The 18,765-nt window shown below is 32.6% G+C and overlaps 1 protein-coding gene across 2 annotated transcripts; it reads left to right on the top strand.

The window, feature by feature from the left end:
• Positions 1-4,214: 4,214 nt before the first annotated feature.
• LOC121967696 (protein DCL, chloroplastic-like) lies at positions 4,215-18,524 on the top strand. 2 transcript variants are annotated; one of them, XM_042518081.1, is made up of 3 exons: positions 4,215-4,706; positions 5,750-5,841; positions 18,192-18,524. In XM_042518081.1, exons 1-3 carry the CDS (start codon positions 4,318-4,320, stop codon positions 18,212-18,214), a joined length of 504 nt encoding a protein of 167 aa, XP_042374015.1. In that variant the 5' UTR covers positions 4,215-4,317; the 3' UTR covers positions 18,215-18,524. The 2 variants fall into 2 exon arrangements, with proteins under 2 accessions (XP_042374015.1, XP_042374014.1); XM_042518080.1 differs by having other exon boundaries at positions 5,750-5,864.
• Positions 18,525-18,765: the final 241 nt, after the last annotated feature.

The raw sequence follows: 18,765 nt of genomic DNA, 5'->3' as shown, positions 1-18,765 counted from the left end.
GGGCCGTATTGGTGCATATTTGGTGATTAATGTCACCAAATAATGTGTGTGCATTAATAATTTGGGTTGATGTGGCAGTCCGGAAATTCAATACTATTAATCTGTTAATCTAGACTGATGCGGTGTAGGTCCGTTCAACACATGTGCCTTGGGGGGACATGAGGCAGTACATAGTTGTGTTCCACCAGTTCAAATTTTCTGATCGATAAAATACAATTCAGAAAATGGATCATTCTTCATCATTTGTGGAGAATGATGACTCTAATTTATCCACCAATGATGGAGAATGATTCACCCTCTGATTCATGTTTTACAGATCAAAGGATTCACGCTCGTATTTCATCACATATTCCCTAAATTAAATTTAAAAAAAATAAAAAAAATCATTTGGCTATTTGTCTATTTAATTTCATTTTTTTCATCATGAAAGTTGTTGTTCGTTTTATTAAAAAAAGTTTTAAAAATCTCAATGGGTATTTCATTTAATTAAAAATAATTTTTACCAAATTTAAATTTAAATAAAATTAAAATCACCAACTGGCTAGTTTAATAAAAAAACTTACATTAAATACTAATCAATTTCTATAAATTCATACATTCATCCCAACACCTATCTATTCACAATGAGACTCAATATCTCATCTCTACTATTCTCATATTATCAATTTCATTTTCAATATTTATTTCTTAAATCCTAATTTTTTTATCTAAATATCTCATTATTCGAGCAGCTCTAGCTCAAAGAACTACTTTTCCCACTCCCCTAACACCCTTCCTTCTCGGTCCCACATTGATTTTTTATCCTTATATCCTTCTCCTTTTATTTTTAAGTTTTTATTGGTTTTATTTTTTTTTGTTAATAAATTTTTTTTATCAAATTTATTCTTTTTGAATAATTTTTTATTATATGTTTGTAATTTTTATTTATTTTTATGGTAGATTTTAGGAGTTATTATTTATAAAAAAATTTAAAAGCATACAAATATGGACCAAAATAAAAATTATATATATAATACTAACAAAAATACTAACAAGAAATGATAAACATATTTATAGTTTACGAATAAATATTTTTTTTCCTAATGAAGAGTACATCTAATAATATAAAAAAATACATAAAAATACAAATTTTAATCAATATTACCTCCAAATTCTGCTCTCGATACGTTTGGTGGTATACATATTACTTCGTATCATAAATGAACACATATCTTATAACGAGTGACTCATCCTTTAGTTTCGTACGATGAATGTTGCCACCATCACATTAGAATGGGTGGTACAGGGTAATGAGAGTATAAGAAAACTTACACGAAGTGATTACCAACATAAGCAATAGTTATTTCTCGACGCTCTTAGTTTGGAACTGGAGTTTTTAATGGCAAGTGAGTAAAACAACTCATAACATTCTCACTAAATATATGCAAAACAAGATTGTACCTTGATGCGATAACAATTCTCAAAGGCATAAAGTTCATCAAATACATTTCTGGTGTCCACTGCTCGAACCAATTCAATAAGAATAATATATTAACTATCAAATTCTGCTCCCGATATATTTAATGGTGTATCTATTATTTCATATCATAAATGAATAAATGTTAAAAATTATATAAAATATAAAAATGGAAAAAATTGATAAAAAAAATAAATACAATTGATTAAAAAAACAAAACTAAATAAAATCGAAAAAATAGAAATAAAGGAGTTAAAATAAAATAACTTATTATTTCAAAGAATAGTGGGTATAAATTAAGATAATTTAAAAGGGGAGAGAGGGGTGAATACTGCCAGGACTCAGGAGGGGGTGGGAGAAATAATTAACTCTAACTTAACGAGCGAAGATGAAGTGCATGTTGAAGTTCAGTTTATGATCCAGGAGAAAAAAATGATGTTATATACATATTTCAACTAAGCAAACAAATACATAAAGTATATCAAAGTAATAACAACAACAACCATTACTTCTGAACCTTAATAGAAAAAAAAAAATATGAATACATTAATAATCTATTTTGATGACACTGAAGTAAGAGAAAGACAAATAAATTGGAAAAAAATCTCCGTGGGAGATGAACCCTTATTAGTGGCAAAAAATAAATATGTTTGTCCTTATGCTACGTTTGGTTGGATGTAATGTAATTGAGCTTGTAATGTAATTAAATTTATAATGTAATGTAATGTAATCCTGATTACATTACTACGTTTGGTAATGTAATGTATGTAATCTTTGATTACAAGGGTAATTATATTCTTTTGTTGGGTGTCCATTATTTTTTATAACGAATGTAATTCGTATTATTATAAAATGACAAAAATATCCTACGACCTCTACGTGTGGGCGCTACATCTTTGTCGGAGTTTGCGGTCGCCGCTGTCGCCGGCCACTGCCGCCGCCGCCGGCCGGTCACCTGTCGTCAGTCGCCACCAGCGGTGGCGGCGGCGGGCAACGATGGACGGCGACAGATTAGGGGTATATTTGACATTTAAATTTTTGTTAAACGATGACCTTGTAATGTAATCGGATTACAATATGTTTATTTTGTAATCCAGATTACAATATTTCATTACATTTTGTAATCCAGATTACATTACATTTCAAGTTAAAAATGAAACCAAACAAATTAATCAGCCTTGTAATGTAATCTGGATTATATTACAAGACAGATTACCCCCTACCAAATGCAGCCTTAGCGCCCCTGTCAATTTGTCCCAAAGTCAATACGGAGGAGATAAATCATGAACGGCTATTAGTTTTTGGAATAGTGACTAGCACATAAGGGAGACATTTATCTCAGCTTTGTTGAGATTCGAATCTCATACCTTATGATGACAATACCTCATGCGCTAGCCACTAGACCTATCCGAGGGGACTAAGGAGATGAACCAGTATTGTGGCATTATTTGGTGGTTAATAACATCAATTGATGTAATGCTCTTTTAATTTAGTTTAATAAAAATTTTTATTTTATTTTATTACAACTAGCAGTTACTAATTAAACATTAATTAAACTTTTAAAATAATAATATTATGTTATTTTAAATAATAATGATTTATATTTTAAATAATAATATATAATAAATAGCCCCAACTCTTCATAATTTTAATTTATTAAACTAATATTTTTTTTTAAAAAAAATAAATTAAATTATTTTTAAAAATATTATTATTTTATTTAAATAATATTAATTTTAAAATTCAAAATTTAAATTTAAAAGGTATTTATTTACTATAAAATAAGAATAATGATGTGGTGGATAGTGAGACCATAAATAGTAAGTGTTTATATTAAATTAATGTGAGTATGTATAAATAATGGTAAGATGTTAATATAATAGTGGTAAAATGCGATTCGCACGTCACAGCGTCTCACCTGGTCCGTCCCTAGGTCAACACGAAAAAAATAAATAAGATATTAATATAATAAATATATGGCACGAGGACTTTATAATTTTTTAGATGGAAGATAAATTATGGAGAATTAATTCATACCAATGTGGGTGCCCTAAAGGCATCACGATCATCAATGATCACCCTAAAAAGTAGATTTATTTTTCTTGTATCACCTATCACATCAAAAATTTTGAACTCAGTAAAACATCTCCAATAAGTAACATTAAAAAAACAATAGATTCATTAGCTTACTATTTTAGCCTATGCAAACTAGTTTTTTATTTAAACAAAAAATCTAAACCACCCGATGATAATAGATTTAAAAATGAAGGTTATTTTTTAAACCACCCAACAATTTAGTCCCTATTGGGAATGCCTTTATAATTTCGATATATTATAAAAATATTATTATGAATGTGTTAATACCAGACTTATTTTCAATATAATAATTTAAGACATCTTTAATGGTTGGAGTTTTAATTTATTTTTTAATAATTTTTAATCATAAAATCCTACTACCCTCTCTATAATTAAAAAAAAATCTACAAATTTAAAAATCTAATTATTAATTAATTATTATTAATTTTGAAAGAAAAATAAAATTTGAATTTTCAAAACTGCTCAGAATTAAAAATCTCAAATCTTATGCTAACAATCATAATGGTTTTTATTTTGACAAACCTCTTTGAAAATCATTGGAGATGCTCCAAGTCAAGTTTTCAATAGAAGGAGTCGATCCACGTGGGGATTATTGCTTCGTGAACTTGGATCCGGAGCTGCCACGTCATACTAGTGCAGAGTTTTTATTTTTTTTTTCTCTCCACATTGAAATCCTTTATCCATATTCCATCCGAAGAAGCAGGGAGAGCAGCCGGCGCCATCGAACTATGGCGTAAATTAGCAGAACGGAGTAGATCGCGCCCATGGCCTCCGGCTCCGCTTACTTCCCGCTTCGCCCTCTCTTTCATGACCGCTGCAACCCATCTCACTCTCGTCTCTCCTCTCTGCTTCGCCCCTCCCCTTTGCTCCCCGTTCATCTTGGCTTCGCATGCTTGACCCTCCGGTCCACTGCAGATGGTGTCAGGGTCAAGAGCCACGCTGCCGCTGACGATCCTGCGCTGCTAAGGAGGCCCCTCGACTTTGCCCCATCGCAGGAAGATCAACCGGACGAGCCTTTCTCCTCTGCAGATCGGAGGACGCCGGGAAGAAGCCGGCGGCGGAAGGACGAGGACTGGTTGGACTGGGAGGACGTGATTTTGGAGGACACCGTCCCCCTTGTTAGCTTTGTTAGGATGATCCTGCACTCTGGAAAGTAGGTGAAGCTTCTTATTTGAAACAAATCTTCTCGCTTGTTCGAGTCTAAATATGTTTTATTAGTTAAATCCCATTCTGTGTTTTAATCTCATTGAAACATATTTCTTTGCTTGGTTGCAGTTTATTTTTTATTACAACTGCTAATGCCATTTGCGATGAGAACAGCATGTAATTGGAGGCCATTTCTTATTCGATGAATTGCCTAGATTAAGAGATACGAATGGTTTTGGGTGAGCCTGGATGCTTCATGTGGATAATTTTATTATACCATAACTTTGGTGGTAATCTGTTTTGCAAGGTAGACAAAAAAATTAGAGAGAAATGTAATGATTTGCTGGCACCTAAAAATTAAAGACTAGCAAAATGAGGAATGAACATTTGGAAGAGAAGTATATTAATTCTAACATCTGAAAATTGTTATTATTAGATGATTACTGAAAATCTAGTTGAATGAAATATGACTTGGCAATACCTGAAACGACTTTACTTATTACCTTTTATGAAAATGCAAGTATGTTCTCTGGTGTGAACTTGATTGCAGTAAGGAGAGAACCCATGTTTAAGTAAATTTTGTGCTGATTGGGTTGCCTTTAAGAATGATAGTGTAAGCACTGAACAAGGTGACTTACAAATAATTTCCGTATGGAGGGCCATAAAAATTTTAGATTTTATGATAAAAAAACTTGAAAATGTTTTTTTCAGAAGCCATATATTGGGGTCACCTATATAACTATATCGATATGCATTCTTCTGGTTTAGATCTATACAGGTGAATATCTTTAAGTAGTTGACTCCCTTGCTATGATTCCTAAGTATGATAAGAATAGGTGAAAAGTTGGTTTAGACTACTAGCATGAAACTTTGTAGATTGTTGCCATGTCCACTGCAAAGTTCTATCCTGCTAGCATGAAACTAAAAACACACCATTTAGATTCCCTTAACTATTTTCTGTTCTATCCCAATGTTAATCTTATTAGAATGCTTAGTAGTTTTCTTGAGCACACTCGCTAATATGTTATTGGATGCATTATCACTTTGCAGGTATAAAAGTGGAGACAGACTGATTCCTGAGCATGAAAAGACAATATTAGAAAGATTGCTTCCATATCATCCACAGTCTCAGAAGAAGATAGGTTGTGGAATTGATTATATCACAGTATGTCTTTATAATTCACACATTTTAATGCCTTATCCAAGTAATTATTTCCTGATTTATGGGTTAATGTGTTCGTATAAATTAAAGGTGTATGTTATAATGTCTCCATCTTCTCATATTATATTGATGAGGACCATTCTATTCTATGTTGATATTGGATATTTTACATAGTCTAAATCCAATGATTTGCTTGCATGGTGTTAGTGCCTTAATAATTGATTGAAGGAATTTAGATGTTGTTAAGTAGACTGGAGTGTAAATGAGCATGTTGTTGGGAATTAGAAGATTTCACAGAATAATATCCATTTCCTCCAACAATCCTCATCACCAACAATGCCCGAGACTTGATCACTTGAATCTAGGTATTCAATCACCACTTGAGCTACTTGTTGGTCTCCTACCATTTCTGTTATGACTTATTAACTGGCACCCCAATTGTGACTTGTCCACGAGGAACTATTAAGATTACTAACCTGAGCCAATACATAAAGACACATGTGCAAGATGAGATAGTACATTTACGTCTTAGTGTTTATACTAGTTTTTGTAAGTGAAATGAAAACAAAAAGACTCATACTACAAGCATTGGTTTGTTATAAATGAACTGTTATTTTTTGTGCATGAGAGGAAACCCAAGCATTTAGGAAGTTTCAAAGTTAAAGGCAATATTGAGTATGATCTTTTTCTTGATAACTTCACCAAAATGCAACAATGTTTTTTTAGGGAAGGAACGCGCAATCCATCATAAAATATTAATATTTAAAAGTATGGTAAAAATTAAAGTATTGTCACAAATGTATACAAGTTGCAACATTGCAGGGATTAATTGGTCAAACATTTGAAAGATTCGTTTGTATGGTTATTGGTTATCTCTTAAAGGCGACAAGCAAATTTCTCAAATGGTGCACCTAAAGTTAGCAATTTCCCAACAACTGTACTTGCACCTGGTTCAGAAATTCTCAAAGGGTGTACTTCCTCGTATGAAATATCCAAAATACCTCAACTACCCCTTATGTACAGGATCCATCAAGAAGATTTGGTTAAACACCTTGATGGACCAAAACATGTTAAGATACATACATAAGATCATAATTAGAACCAATGGTTTCCTAGGAAAACGTACATACTCAAATTTATGTCTCATGTCATGGTTTAGATTCTGTGCAATGTTAATTGGCACAAATAAAATCTTCTTTTTGTCTATTGATTGACACACTAGAAGCTCCAACACCCCCAATACACAAGTGGACATGTAGAGTGATTCATTGAGCTCAAACATGACTTTCATGCAAACCCAAAAGCCTACCTCTTCTTTTAGGCCGACACCAGTTTTTTTGGCATGACCGAAACAACACAAAAATTGATTTGTTCTAGCTAGGGAGGACCTTAATTCCAAGATTTTAAACCTTGTTTCATGCATAGGAACCATCATGATGTTGTAACCAAACTACCTTAATGGCCTAAAATAAATTTTAAATTTTGGAAAAATCTAAATGGATCTTACTCTCACAAGTCTATCCTTATTTATTGAAAGAGATAATGTTTAGGCCTAAAAAGATCAAGAAAGAAAAACAAATGTTTATAACACCAAAGGTATTTTGGGTGTTTATAACTTCGCCCATGATGAATTACCTCGTCATGGTCGGTCCCAAGCTCGGAAAAAGGAGGGAGGTTGCATTAGGTTGTCAACCAGCCTTAAACTAATGTAAATGTTCAATGAATGGATCCATTAAACTATTGAACTAATGCTAGGTTGTTCTAAGGAAGGAATGACTTATAGCAGAGGCGGATCTAGGATTTTAGATTTGGGGGGTCGTATACTAAGTGACAAAAATAATTATTAATGCATTATATAATAATGACCTCTCCAAATTTTCAAAATGCATAATGTATATTAGTTAAAATGTGAAAAATAAAGAAGAAAAAAAAATTTAAAATTCAGTCCTACGAAGATTCGAACTCAAGAGGTGTGTTAAAATAAAAATAAAACTTACCATTAGACCAACTATACATATATTTTAAATTAAGGTAAAATTATATATATATACTAATAAAATTTTAAAAATTTCTCTATAAAATTATGTTATTAAAAAATTTGGGAGGGGGAGGGGGCCGTGGCCCCCTCATGTCCTAATGTAGATCCACCGCTACCTTATAGGGTCCAACTGTAATGTCTTAGCAAGGATCGTTACATCTCCAGAAAATCATTACAGGGTCCGATTGTAACATATTGACAAGGACCACTACATCTTCTTGAGAGTTTGAGTGTAGTGTTAAATAAACAAGAGTTCTCACACTATAGGTTGGATAAAAATAAATATTATAGGAAAACTAATAGTCTAAGATTTAAAATATAGGAACCCTCAATGGTAAAGCAACGGAGGTAGCAGGTACGATGATTAGGAGAAGAATTAGTATTTTATGTGTACAAGAGATAAAATGGATAAGCAAGAAGGCGAAGATGAAAGAGTACTCGAGTTTTAAGTCATGGTACACAAGAAAGAGTAAAACAAGAAATGGAGTGAGTATTGTTGTAGATAGTTTGTTAAAGGATGAAGTTGTAAAAGTAGTTAGAAAGTGGATAGAATTAAACATAATTAGCATATATACACCTCAAGTAGGATTAGATGAAGATACCAAATCAAGGTTTTGAAATAACCTAGATGAAGTATTGCAAGATATTTCGTCAAATGAAATGATTTTAATAGGAGCGATCTAAATGAGCATGTCGGAGTGAAAGATGAGAAATATCAGAGGGTGCACGCGGTTATGGGTTCGAAACAAGAAATAAAGAAGGGAAAACGATATTGGATTTTGCAATAGCATATGATCTTATACTAGCTAATACGTTTTTTAAGAAAAGAATAGAACACTTGACTACATTCAAAAGTGAGAATAATAAATTATAAATTGGCTTTCTTATGGTTAGGAAGAGAAACAGAAAGATTTATAAAGAGTGCAAGGTCATCCCTAAAGAAAGTTTAAAAAAAAAAAGCAGTCCGGTGCACGAAGCTCTTGCTATGCGGGGTTCCGGGGAAGGATCCATTGTACGCAGCCTTACCCTGCTTTTTTGCAAGAGGCTGTTTCCAGATCCCTAAAGAAAGCTTAACTCCTCAATATAAGTTAGTAGTGATGGATATACACCTCAATTATAGTATTAATAGAAACAAATATACATGACTCCTAGAATTAAGTGGTGAAAGTTAAAGAATGCGAAGCAAAATATATTTAAGGAGAAGATAGAAGTACAAACATTAGGTGAAATATACAGTGACTCTAATATGACATAGGATAAGATGATATCAAAGTTGAAAATAGTAGCTAAGAGTATACTCGGTGAGTTACCCAGTAAGGAATCTTAGTGGTAGAATGAGAAAGTATAGGGAAAAGTGAGGAATTATATATTTGTAAGAACGAGGAAAACTTAAAAAATATATATATAATAGCCAAGAAAGAGGCTAAGAAAGCAGTGAATGAAGCAAAAAATAAATTTTTTTAACGGTTATATCAAAAACTGGATACAAAAGAAGGGGAAAGAGACATTTATAGCATAGTTAAAGTGAGAGAGATGAAGAGAAGAGATCTTATCTAAATAAGATGTATTAAAGATGAATGCAATAGGGTACTAGTAAATGAAGGAGACATAAAAGAGTGGTGTAAGATGTATTTTCATCAACTTTTTAATGAAGGTTTAGGTGACCAACTTAATTTGGGTAATTTAAGTAGCCCAAATGAGTATAGAAATTTAAATTTTTATTGTAGAATTCAAATTTCAGAAATAAAACAAGCTTTAAATGGGAAAATGAAAAAACCGTTGGACCAAATGATATTCCGATAGAGGTATGAAAGTGGAAAACAAGGTATTAAATCGCTTACACAATTATTTAATATGATATTGAAAATAGAAAAAAAATCTGATTAATGGAGGGTACGTATTCTAGTTTCTTTTTATAAAAAACAATGGAGATGTATAAAATTTTACAAACTATAGGAGTATTAAACTAAGGAGTCATACCATGAAACTTTGAAAAAAAAAATAATAGAAAGAAGATTAAAGAAGGAGACCAGGATAACCGAAAATCAATTTGGGTTCGTACTTGAAAGGTCAACAATAGAAGTTATACATCTTCTCAAGTAACTAATTGAAAAGTATCGAGAGCATAAGCAAGATCTACACATGATATTCATCGACTTAGAAAAAGCTTATATAGAGTCCCAAAAGAAATTATATGGAGAATTCTAGAAAAGAGAGGAGTTAACATATCATATATTGAACTAATTAAGTATATGTATGAACATTTTCAATAAAGATAACATTATATTAAACATCAACTCTAAGTCCTTGTCTTTTTACACTAATCACGGATGAAAGATGAGACGTGAAGGAGTAAATGATAAACTAGAATCTCGACGGGAAACACTATAAATAAAAAGTTTTAAGTTTAGTAGAGTAAAGATATAATATATAAAATTTAAGTTTAACAATATTAGACGTAATGAGATAATTATTAGATAGAAGATAACAAGTTGTCTGGATTGAGAATTTTAAGTATTTAGGATCGTTTTTTTGTAAAACGATGAAGAGATTGAGAGATGTCTTACATTGAATACAAACAGGATGGTTGAAATGAGAAAGAGCATCGGGTGTTCTATGTGATTGTAAAGTATTTTTAAAACTTAAAGGGAAGTTCTAAAAAAACAACGGTTAGACGTGTTATGCTATTGAGAGTTGTAGAGATGAGGATGTTAAAGTGGATGTGTGGACATACGAGGATGAACATAATAAGAAATGAGAGCATTAGAGAGAGTCGGAATTGCATCTATTGAGAGAAAATTCCGAGAGACATTTAAGATAGTATGGACATGTACTTAGACGATCAATAACTTAGACGATCAATAAATACTCCAGTTGATGTGGAACTATGATAAATACGCACATTAAATGAGGAAGAGAAAAATTAAAAAAAAGACTTGGTTAGCAAGAATAAAACAAGATAAAATCTATTTAAATATAGATGATGATATAGTAGAGGATAAAGTCCAATGGCGTATAAGAATCCATATAGCCGACTCTGCCTAGTGAGATAAGACTTGGTTGTAAAAGAAAGGTGAAGAAAAAGTTTGCTTTTGGGAAAAAAAAAATTGGAACCTTGTTAGCCTATTGGGAAATTCCTAACTTGATCTATGTCTATTAGGAAAATTTTCAAGGTTTTATCATTATCTTTAGTCTGAATGATGCATAACTCAATTAAATACTTGCTAATCTTCTAAGGTTATTTGCTTGCACAACGAGTGCCGCTGAGTATGACTGGTTCGGTACGGTATATTGAATTTTGTATATGTTACCATATACCATATCGAAAATGTCCGTATAAAAGAATTTATATCGATGTCGTACCAAAAATTCAATATATAGAAGTTTCGATATACCGAATTTTCGGTATAGTATAAATTGCATACCGGTCATATTGAAAATTTCGGCATACTGAAAATTTTGATATACCGAAATCACTTTAATAATAAGAAACATAACCAATTCAGAAGCCCCCACAATTGTCCTATTCATAATAACAAAACATTAACAAATGGACAACAAACAATAAGATTAGAAAAAACACAATCAATCATTAACATCAACTAAAGTATTGATTACAAAAGAAAGTTCACCAACAACAACTAACATCAACTAAAGTATTAATTATAAAAGAAAGTTCACCAACAACAACAAAAATCAACTAAAGTATTGATTACAAAAGTGCCTTTTCTTATCCGAAAAAATTTCCCTATCCAAAAAAGCACAAAAGGAAATACTTTGTAATTTGTATTAGGTTAAATCAAACCACTTTCTAAATGAATGAGAAGTAACATCTGCTGCACCTCCACTACCAAGTAGGCACACTTGTAGAAGTAGATACATGATGAGGATAATGGACTCTTAATTATTTTAAGATATCCAACGATGAAAACTTTAAAGTCAACAACTATGAATATGTAGATCATCTTCATACCTGAATTCTATATAGCAGGATCATTGTTTATGGTAGTTGACTGAATGGGTGGTGGAGAGGACATAACTTGCAAGTCCTAGCAAAAATTTAAAACGAGCATCAAGCATTTGACCAATACATGAGGTAGAGCATGCATATGGTGTTAATATCAAAATGTTAAAAAGTCAAAACCATTTTACATTAAATGCATCAGTGAACAAATAAAAAAAAAAAACTTAATTGTGATTCTAGAGATCTAGAGAACAAAGCAAACCAACACATTCAAATAAGATTAAAGAATCATCAAGTAGCAGAAGAAATCAAACAGCTGCAGCAAAGGTATATTGGCAATTAACTATGGATAACATTTGCATCTAGCTTATGTTGATAGACAACATTTGCATTTAGCTTAAGTTGATTATTACATTGAAAAAAAAAGAATTAAAGTTACAAGGTATATAGTATAGAACAAACAACTGCTTGAAATCAATATGGTGAGAGCATCAGATTAGATATCATTTCATAAGGATTTCAATTTTTCTAAAAACTCTTGTTGTTGTATGGTCTCAAAAAAACTTAATGCATGTAAACTTCACATCATCATAAGAGTTCACCAAGTACTTCAGCGTCTGAATACTAAGATGGAAGATATGAGAGAAAGGAGGGGAATTGACTTTCTGAGTGTTTCCCTCCTTTTCCACACATCTTCTATCTAGCGTGATTCTAGTAATCTAATAATTGACAACAACAAATAATAAGCAAAGCATTATGTCAAAAATTGAAGTTAAAACATGGTTCTTGCAAAAGAAAAATATTTTCGTGAATACATATAATAGTTGAAGGAAACACTAGCACTACAAATGTTTGACATTTAAGAACCCAAAGTTAGCCAAAATTAACCACTAAGAAGAAAAACAAAAGCATACAACAACAACCAAGCTTTATCCCAATAGGTGGGGTCAGGTATATGGATCCTTTTACGCCATTAGGCTCTATCCCCTATTATATCATTATCTATACTTAAATAAATTTTATCTTGTTCTATTGTTGCTAACCAAGTCGTTTTTTGTTTTCCTCTTCCTCGTTTGATGTGCGTATTTGTCTTAGTTTCATATCGTCTAACTAGAGCATTTTTTGGATAGCAAAACAAAAACATAGCGACAAAGAAAACATATCGTCCAAAATAAGCATAAATAGAAAGCATTGTGTGTAAAAACTTGATGTCAAGATAATTATAGTGGTTCCATTTCAAAAAATAGTATTTGGATAGAAAGAGAAAGAGTTATTGTGTATAATCTAGCATTTTATATGCAATCTTGTCATGTAAGCAGAGTGACCCTTTCAATGAAAATATAGTGGTTCCATTTAAGGACGGAGTGATCCTTTCGCTATTCTTATAATTCTTTTTTGTATAAATATACATATTATATGAGACTACCATGGAAACCATGAATAAGCAATTCTAATAAACTAAGGGCAATTGAGCTTCATTGCATTATTATATCTTTAGGGGTAGGCATATGGGTTTTATTGCACCACTTAGTCATTGATTGCCACATAAGACATAACATTAATAATGCCTAAGTAATTTAGATCTCTTTTGGTTAATAATGTTTTATATATTTTCTTTGTATCTCTTTAACTCTGATTTATTTTTTCAACTATGAGTGCTACTAGACTTTTTGAACAGAGTTTCTCTTATCTTAGTCTATCTCTCCTAGTGACCCTACATTTTGATCTCAATAGACATATGGTTAGCAATATAAATATAATCTTTCTTTTCAAATTAGACCAAAGTGGAGGCGAAAGTAGAACATGTAGCTATGTCATAGTCTTGAGTGGCATTTGCAGCTATAAAAAGAAACATTATAATGCATGTTAGATATGATAAATATTATTTAAATTTAATTAAATAAAAAACTCTTACGCTTTTCAATCTCTTCAATTTTCCTATATAATTCAAGTTTATCATCTGTTGGATCTTTCCAAAAATTGAACTCCTTCGCTCTTAGCAAATCACTAGTGCACGCCAATGCCTCTACCATTTTAGGATTCAAATTGCTTCCGGAAGGATCCACAATCATTTTGCCCAAACTAAAAGCAGGCAACGGTTGAGCATGGAATTGCAAAAATATACTTGGCAATAATTGAAAGGATTGGGTACCTAGTTTCACTTCCTCTCCACCACTCCAAAAGATTGAAAGATTGATTAGACCATTTTTCAATCTCATCGGCTAGGTACTTATCCACTTCATTTGACGTCTCTTGAAGTTGTTCTTTTTCATTTTGTGCTTTCACATTATTAAACAATTCATCACAAAGACCACCACCACTAGTACCATCATCTCCACCGTCATACTCTATTTGCATACTTTGACTCTCAACATTCAATATATCATTTATTCCCTTATACTCAGTTCACAAAGTTACTAAGTATTGTTTGTCCTTATCAACGAACTCTTGGATCTTTGTAGGAGTACCTCTAAATTTTTTGACACTAACTTTGATCATCTGAAGTTTGGTCCTCAGGTCTAAAATATTCCCAATAAATATCAAAGGATTCATATTATCCCAATTCCTCCAATACTTGTCAAACTTTTAACTTCATTGCACATGCTACCTTTCGAAGAGTTGGATCTAAATAATGAATTCTCTCTCTCAATCTCAATTTGTAGTGCAATCATTGATTGATAAATTAATTGGGATGTAGGAATTTTTGATGCACTTAGTTCCAAAGTGACATCCTAAAACTTTTTCAAAGCCTTTGGACTCTCCCAATCATCAACAATTGGAGGCCCCATCCTTTCTTTACCCTTTTAATTTTTTTTTCATGAAAATAATTCGTAAAAGGCAACCATTCTTCGATCATCCTTTCTAACACCCTTCTATACTTTAATGCAACTTCAAGCATTTTATAAGTTGCATTTCACCTTGTTTTGACATGCATAGGTACCATTGGATGTATTAGAAAAAATGGCTAGCATGGTAAACTCCCTAAATTTATTTAATCTTGATGGAAAAGAATGAATAAAAACAACTGCATTTCTTATAGCTTTAATTATAGCTTTAATTGAAATATTAAGTTCCATCAAGTCATCCTTAACAATTAAGTATATGACACACACAACTCGAGTGCAAGTATTTCCCTTCAAATAATAATGAATTTTGAATTTTTATTCTTCTTTTCAAGTAATCAATTGCAGTGTCATTAAAGGAAGCATTATTGACTACAATTGAGAAGACCTTTTCTATTCCCCATTCGCTGAGACAAACCTCAACCATCTTGCCAATTTCTTCCCCTATATAACTAGTGATTTTTTTAAAGTTAATTATTCTTTTATGCAACTTCCAATCACTATCCAAAAAGTGAGTTGTCACTACCATATAATTTATGTTTTGAATGGATGTCCAAGTATCAGTTGTGATACTTACCCTTTGATCGCCAATCACACTTTGTATCTAAGCTTTTTCAACTCAGAATAGATCATAAACCATACTTGCAACTTTCTTTTGATCAAAAATTCTGAATCTCGATTGTAATTCATGCAATAACTCTACAAACCTCTTCCCTTTGACACCCTAAAGACACTTCATTGACAATCACATACCTTGTCAATTTCAATTCACAACTTTTCTAATTAAATGTATGAGGAGCCAAAGGCACTTCCTTGTCCCATAGTCTCATTCGTCAATGTAGTTTGACTTTCATCATTCCCACTTGCTTTGTCTAGCGGACTTGACTTACACTTCTTTATCAAGTGATTTTTTAACCCACTAGGACTTACTATTGGGATCTCAACATTACAATATTTGCATATCCTGATTTGTTATTCGCTTCCGTTACACAACTTCTTTTTTCCCTTTTCATAATGGTCCTAAAATATACTCCTGGATTGTTTAGGAGCCATAGGAGGCTTTGATTTCGAAGATTTTCTTAATCCTTTTCGACTCGTAGAGGTCTATGTTTTATATTTGTTTGATGTTTGGGATGAACTTGGTAGCGTATTAGACTCTCTCTTAGAAAAAGATAATAATTTATATGATTCGTTGTATGTGGAAGCAGAGAATTTGTGATCTGAAACATAACGAGTAAATACAATGCTAAATCCAAAAAAGAGAGGAAAAAGTTGGATAAGAGAAATCAAACCTTTGGCCTTGTTGTTGAAATCCGAGAACAAACTAGGTGAAGATGATGAATACTTCAACAAATACTTCAAGTAAATCGAGGACTGTATACGAGTTCGGGTTAGGGATCATGAAGAGAAATAAGAAGAGAGATGAGAAAATGGTTTTGGGTTAGGGTTTTAAGAGAAGTGGTCTTGTATAGAGTTTTCGAGAAGAGGAAAGGAAAAAGAGATCAAGAGGGGAGTCAGCCATGGAGGGAATGTTGACGAGCTTGAGGTGGGGAGGAGTGGCTTGGTTTTTTGTCAAAGTTGGCAACAATGGAGAGGAGAGGAAAAACTTTTATCTCAATAGCTGATAGGCCAATACAACTTTTAAAGAATAATAAATAATTTATATTTTATTTCAATTCCCTGAGAGGATAATGTAGTTAGGGATGACAATAGGTCGGGTTTGGATCGGATTCTATATCCTCCGTCCCCATACCCATTAAATGATCGGATATCTTCTATAGTTATAATTTTTCTTCTTTCTATCCAACTATTATCATTCAACAAAAATATATTAAAATTAACAACCTATTAAAATATATATATATATATATAATTAAAAAAATAGATTAAACATCTATATAGTCTCCTCCTAATATCAACAAAAATAGTAAGTTGATTTTGAAAAAAAGAAATTTTCTTTAATATATGTATATATATTATTTAATCGGGTATTCGGGTCGGATATCGGGTATTGATAGTCCCTCCATACCCTCCTCCATTCGGGTCGGATGTCGGATCCTCTATCGGGTTCGGGTGAAATTGCCATCTCTAAATGTAGTTGGCTTGGTTTATTGTCTTTTTTTTTTATGTCAATTGTAGCACCTTACATACAACTTTCCAACTTAATTAAAATAATAAATAATTTTAAAATAAATATATTGGGTATTTTGGTATATACCGAAATATCAAAAAATGGTAAATTTTATACCGATATTGATACCGAAAATTTTAGTACGGTATAATACTGTATCAAACTTTTCAGTATATCGACAATTTCAATATAAACGGTAAATATCAGTATAATATATGCAATATATCAAAATTTTCAATATTTTCTTCACCCGATGAAGAAGTGGAAGGTATGATCCTTCAACCATAAGTGGAAGGTATGATGATCGTGTATGCCTTCCTCATGGTTGCATATGGTCCAATTATGATAGTGATATCCTCAATAAAATGCTTAGTTGGGAGGCAATTTTTTGGAGCCATCTATATCAGCCTGTTGACTTCGTTAGCAGTCTTGTCACTTTGGCAGCTGACAATTGTTAGTTCCAGTCGACTTTCACCCCTCAGTTGATTTGAGTTATTTGGATCGCTGGAGAGTTCATCTATTCTTTAGCTTGTTGGAGACTATTTTAGCAATCAATTTAGGGATGCAATGAAGCCACGATATAGATCAGAAATTTGCACACTCTACTAGCTTCTTCCTTCTTGCTGCAAGGTTGGAACCGCCAACCCAGCGGCCCCCTCAACCCGGCCTCACAAGTATGAGAGGGAGTAAATCACGGTGAATACGGGCCCAGCTATGACATGGTGGTCTCAGGTGTTTAGCACGGACAGATATTGATGTTATCGCATTTGCTGCCGCAGACCCTCGACCTCTCGACTCATGCTGCAAGAATCCATGTCATAACCAGTTGATCCCGCCCGTGGGGGCAGCTTCTTCCTTCTTGTAGATATGGGTGATGGAGTGGTTAAGTGAACCGAGGTTGACTTCCCCTTGTATACTTAATTGAAATGGCCAGTATAGTACAAAAACTAGCCGCAACTTCATGATAGAAAATTTTGAACAGCAAAGCAGAGTGGAAAGAGAGGAAAGCGTCAAGGTTGTTAACAAGAGCGAGAAGGTTGACTCTATTGTTTGATAAGGATCCTATTGGGATGTGCCAGAGCCACCTGAGATCGTCTATTAATACAAGTGAATTGACAGCCAGGGATTGGAAGGTCTGCGAGCTCCATGATGGCTGTATCATCTAAATTATTTTTCAAAAACCATCAATTATATGATATTTTATGTCGACATTAAAATGAATTAATTTCATTGTTTGCAGCTCATGAATATTTATCATATTGTTCTTAAATGGATTATCAATCTTACATTTATCAACATAAACCTTTGCTATCATGTCATTTTTTTCATGATTCTGCTCCTTTCTCTTTTACAGATAGGGTATCATCCACAATTTGAAAACTCCCGATGTTTGTTCATTGCTCGGATGAACGGGGATTTAGAAGATTTCTCATATTGGAAGTGCATCAAAGGTTTCATTAGGAAGAATTACCCTCTGTACGCAGATTCTTTCATTCTTCGGCATTTCCGAAGGCGCAGATATGATTGACGAAATGAACATATAGTTGGCCGACTTGATTGGGTTGAATCCTAAGTCTATTTGATGTATTTGAAGGTGTTATAACTTAAATAAGTGCATCATTCTTGTATTTATTATCCGAGAGAGTAAATGATGTATCAATGGAAGTAGCGTTGATTTTTATTTTTATTTTATTTGCCTTCTGGGGGATTAATCAACGCGGCAACACATTGAACTGGAATGTCTTCTGCGTTTTTATGGGATGCCTAGTTGGTTAAAGGGCGACATCTTTGTTATAATAGGACAATGGGTGAATTTTCAAGCTAAGCATGTAAATTTGATCTATTCGAGTACTTGATTAAGCTCAAGTAACCAATTCTATCAAGTCTATCACATTAAGTGGTCATATCATGTTGAGTGGGTTGCTTGA

Source organism: Zingiber officinale, chromosome 3B (assembly GCF_018446385.1).
Source record: "Zingiber officinale cultivar Zhangliang chromosome 3B, Zo_v1.1, whole genome shotgun sequence".
Classification (NCBI taxonomy): Eukaryota; Viridiplantae; Streptophyta; class Magnoliopsida; order Zingiberales; family Zingiberaceae; genus Zingiber; species Zingiber officinale.
This window is presented reverse-complemented; position numbering and strand designations above follow the sequence as displayed.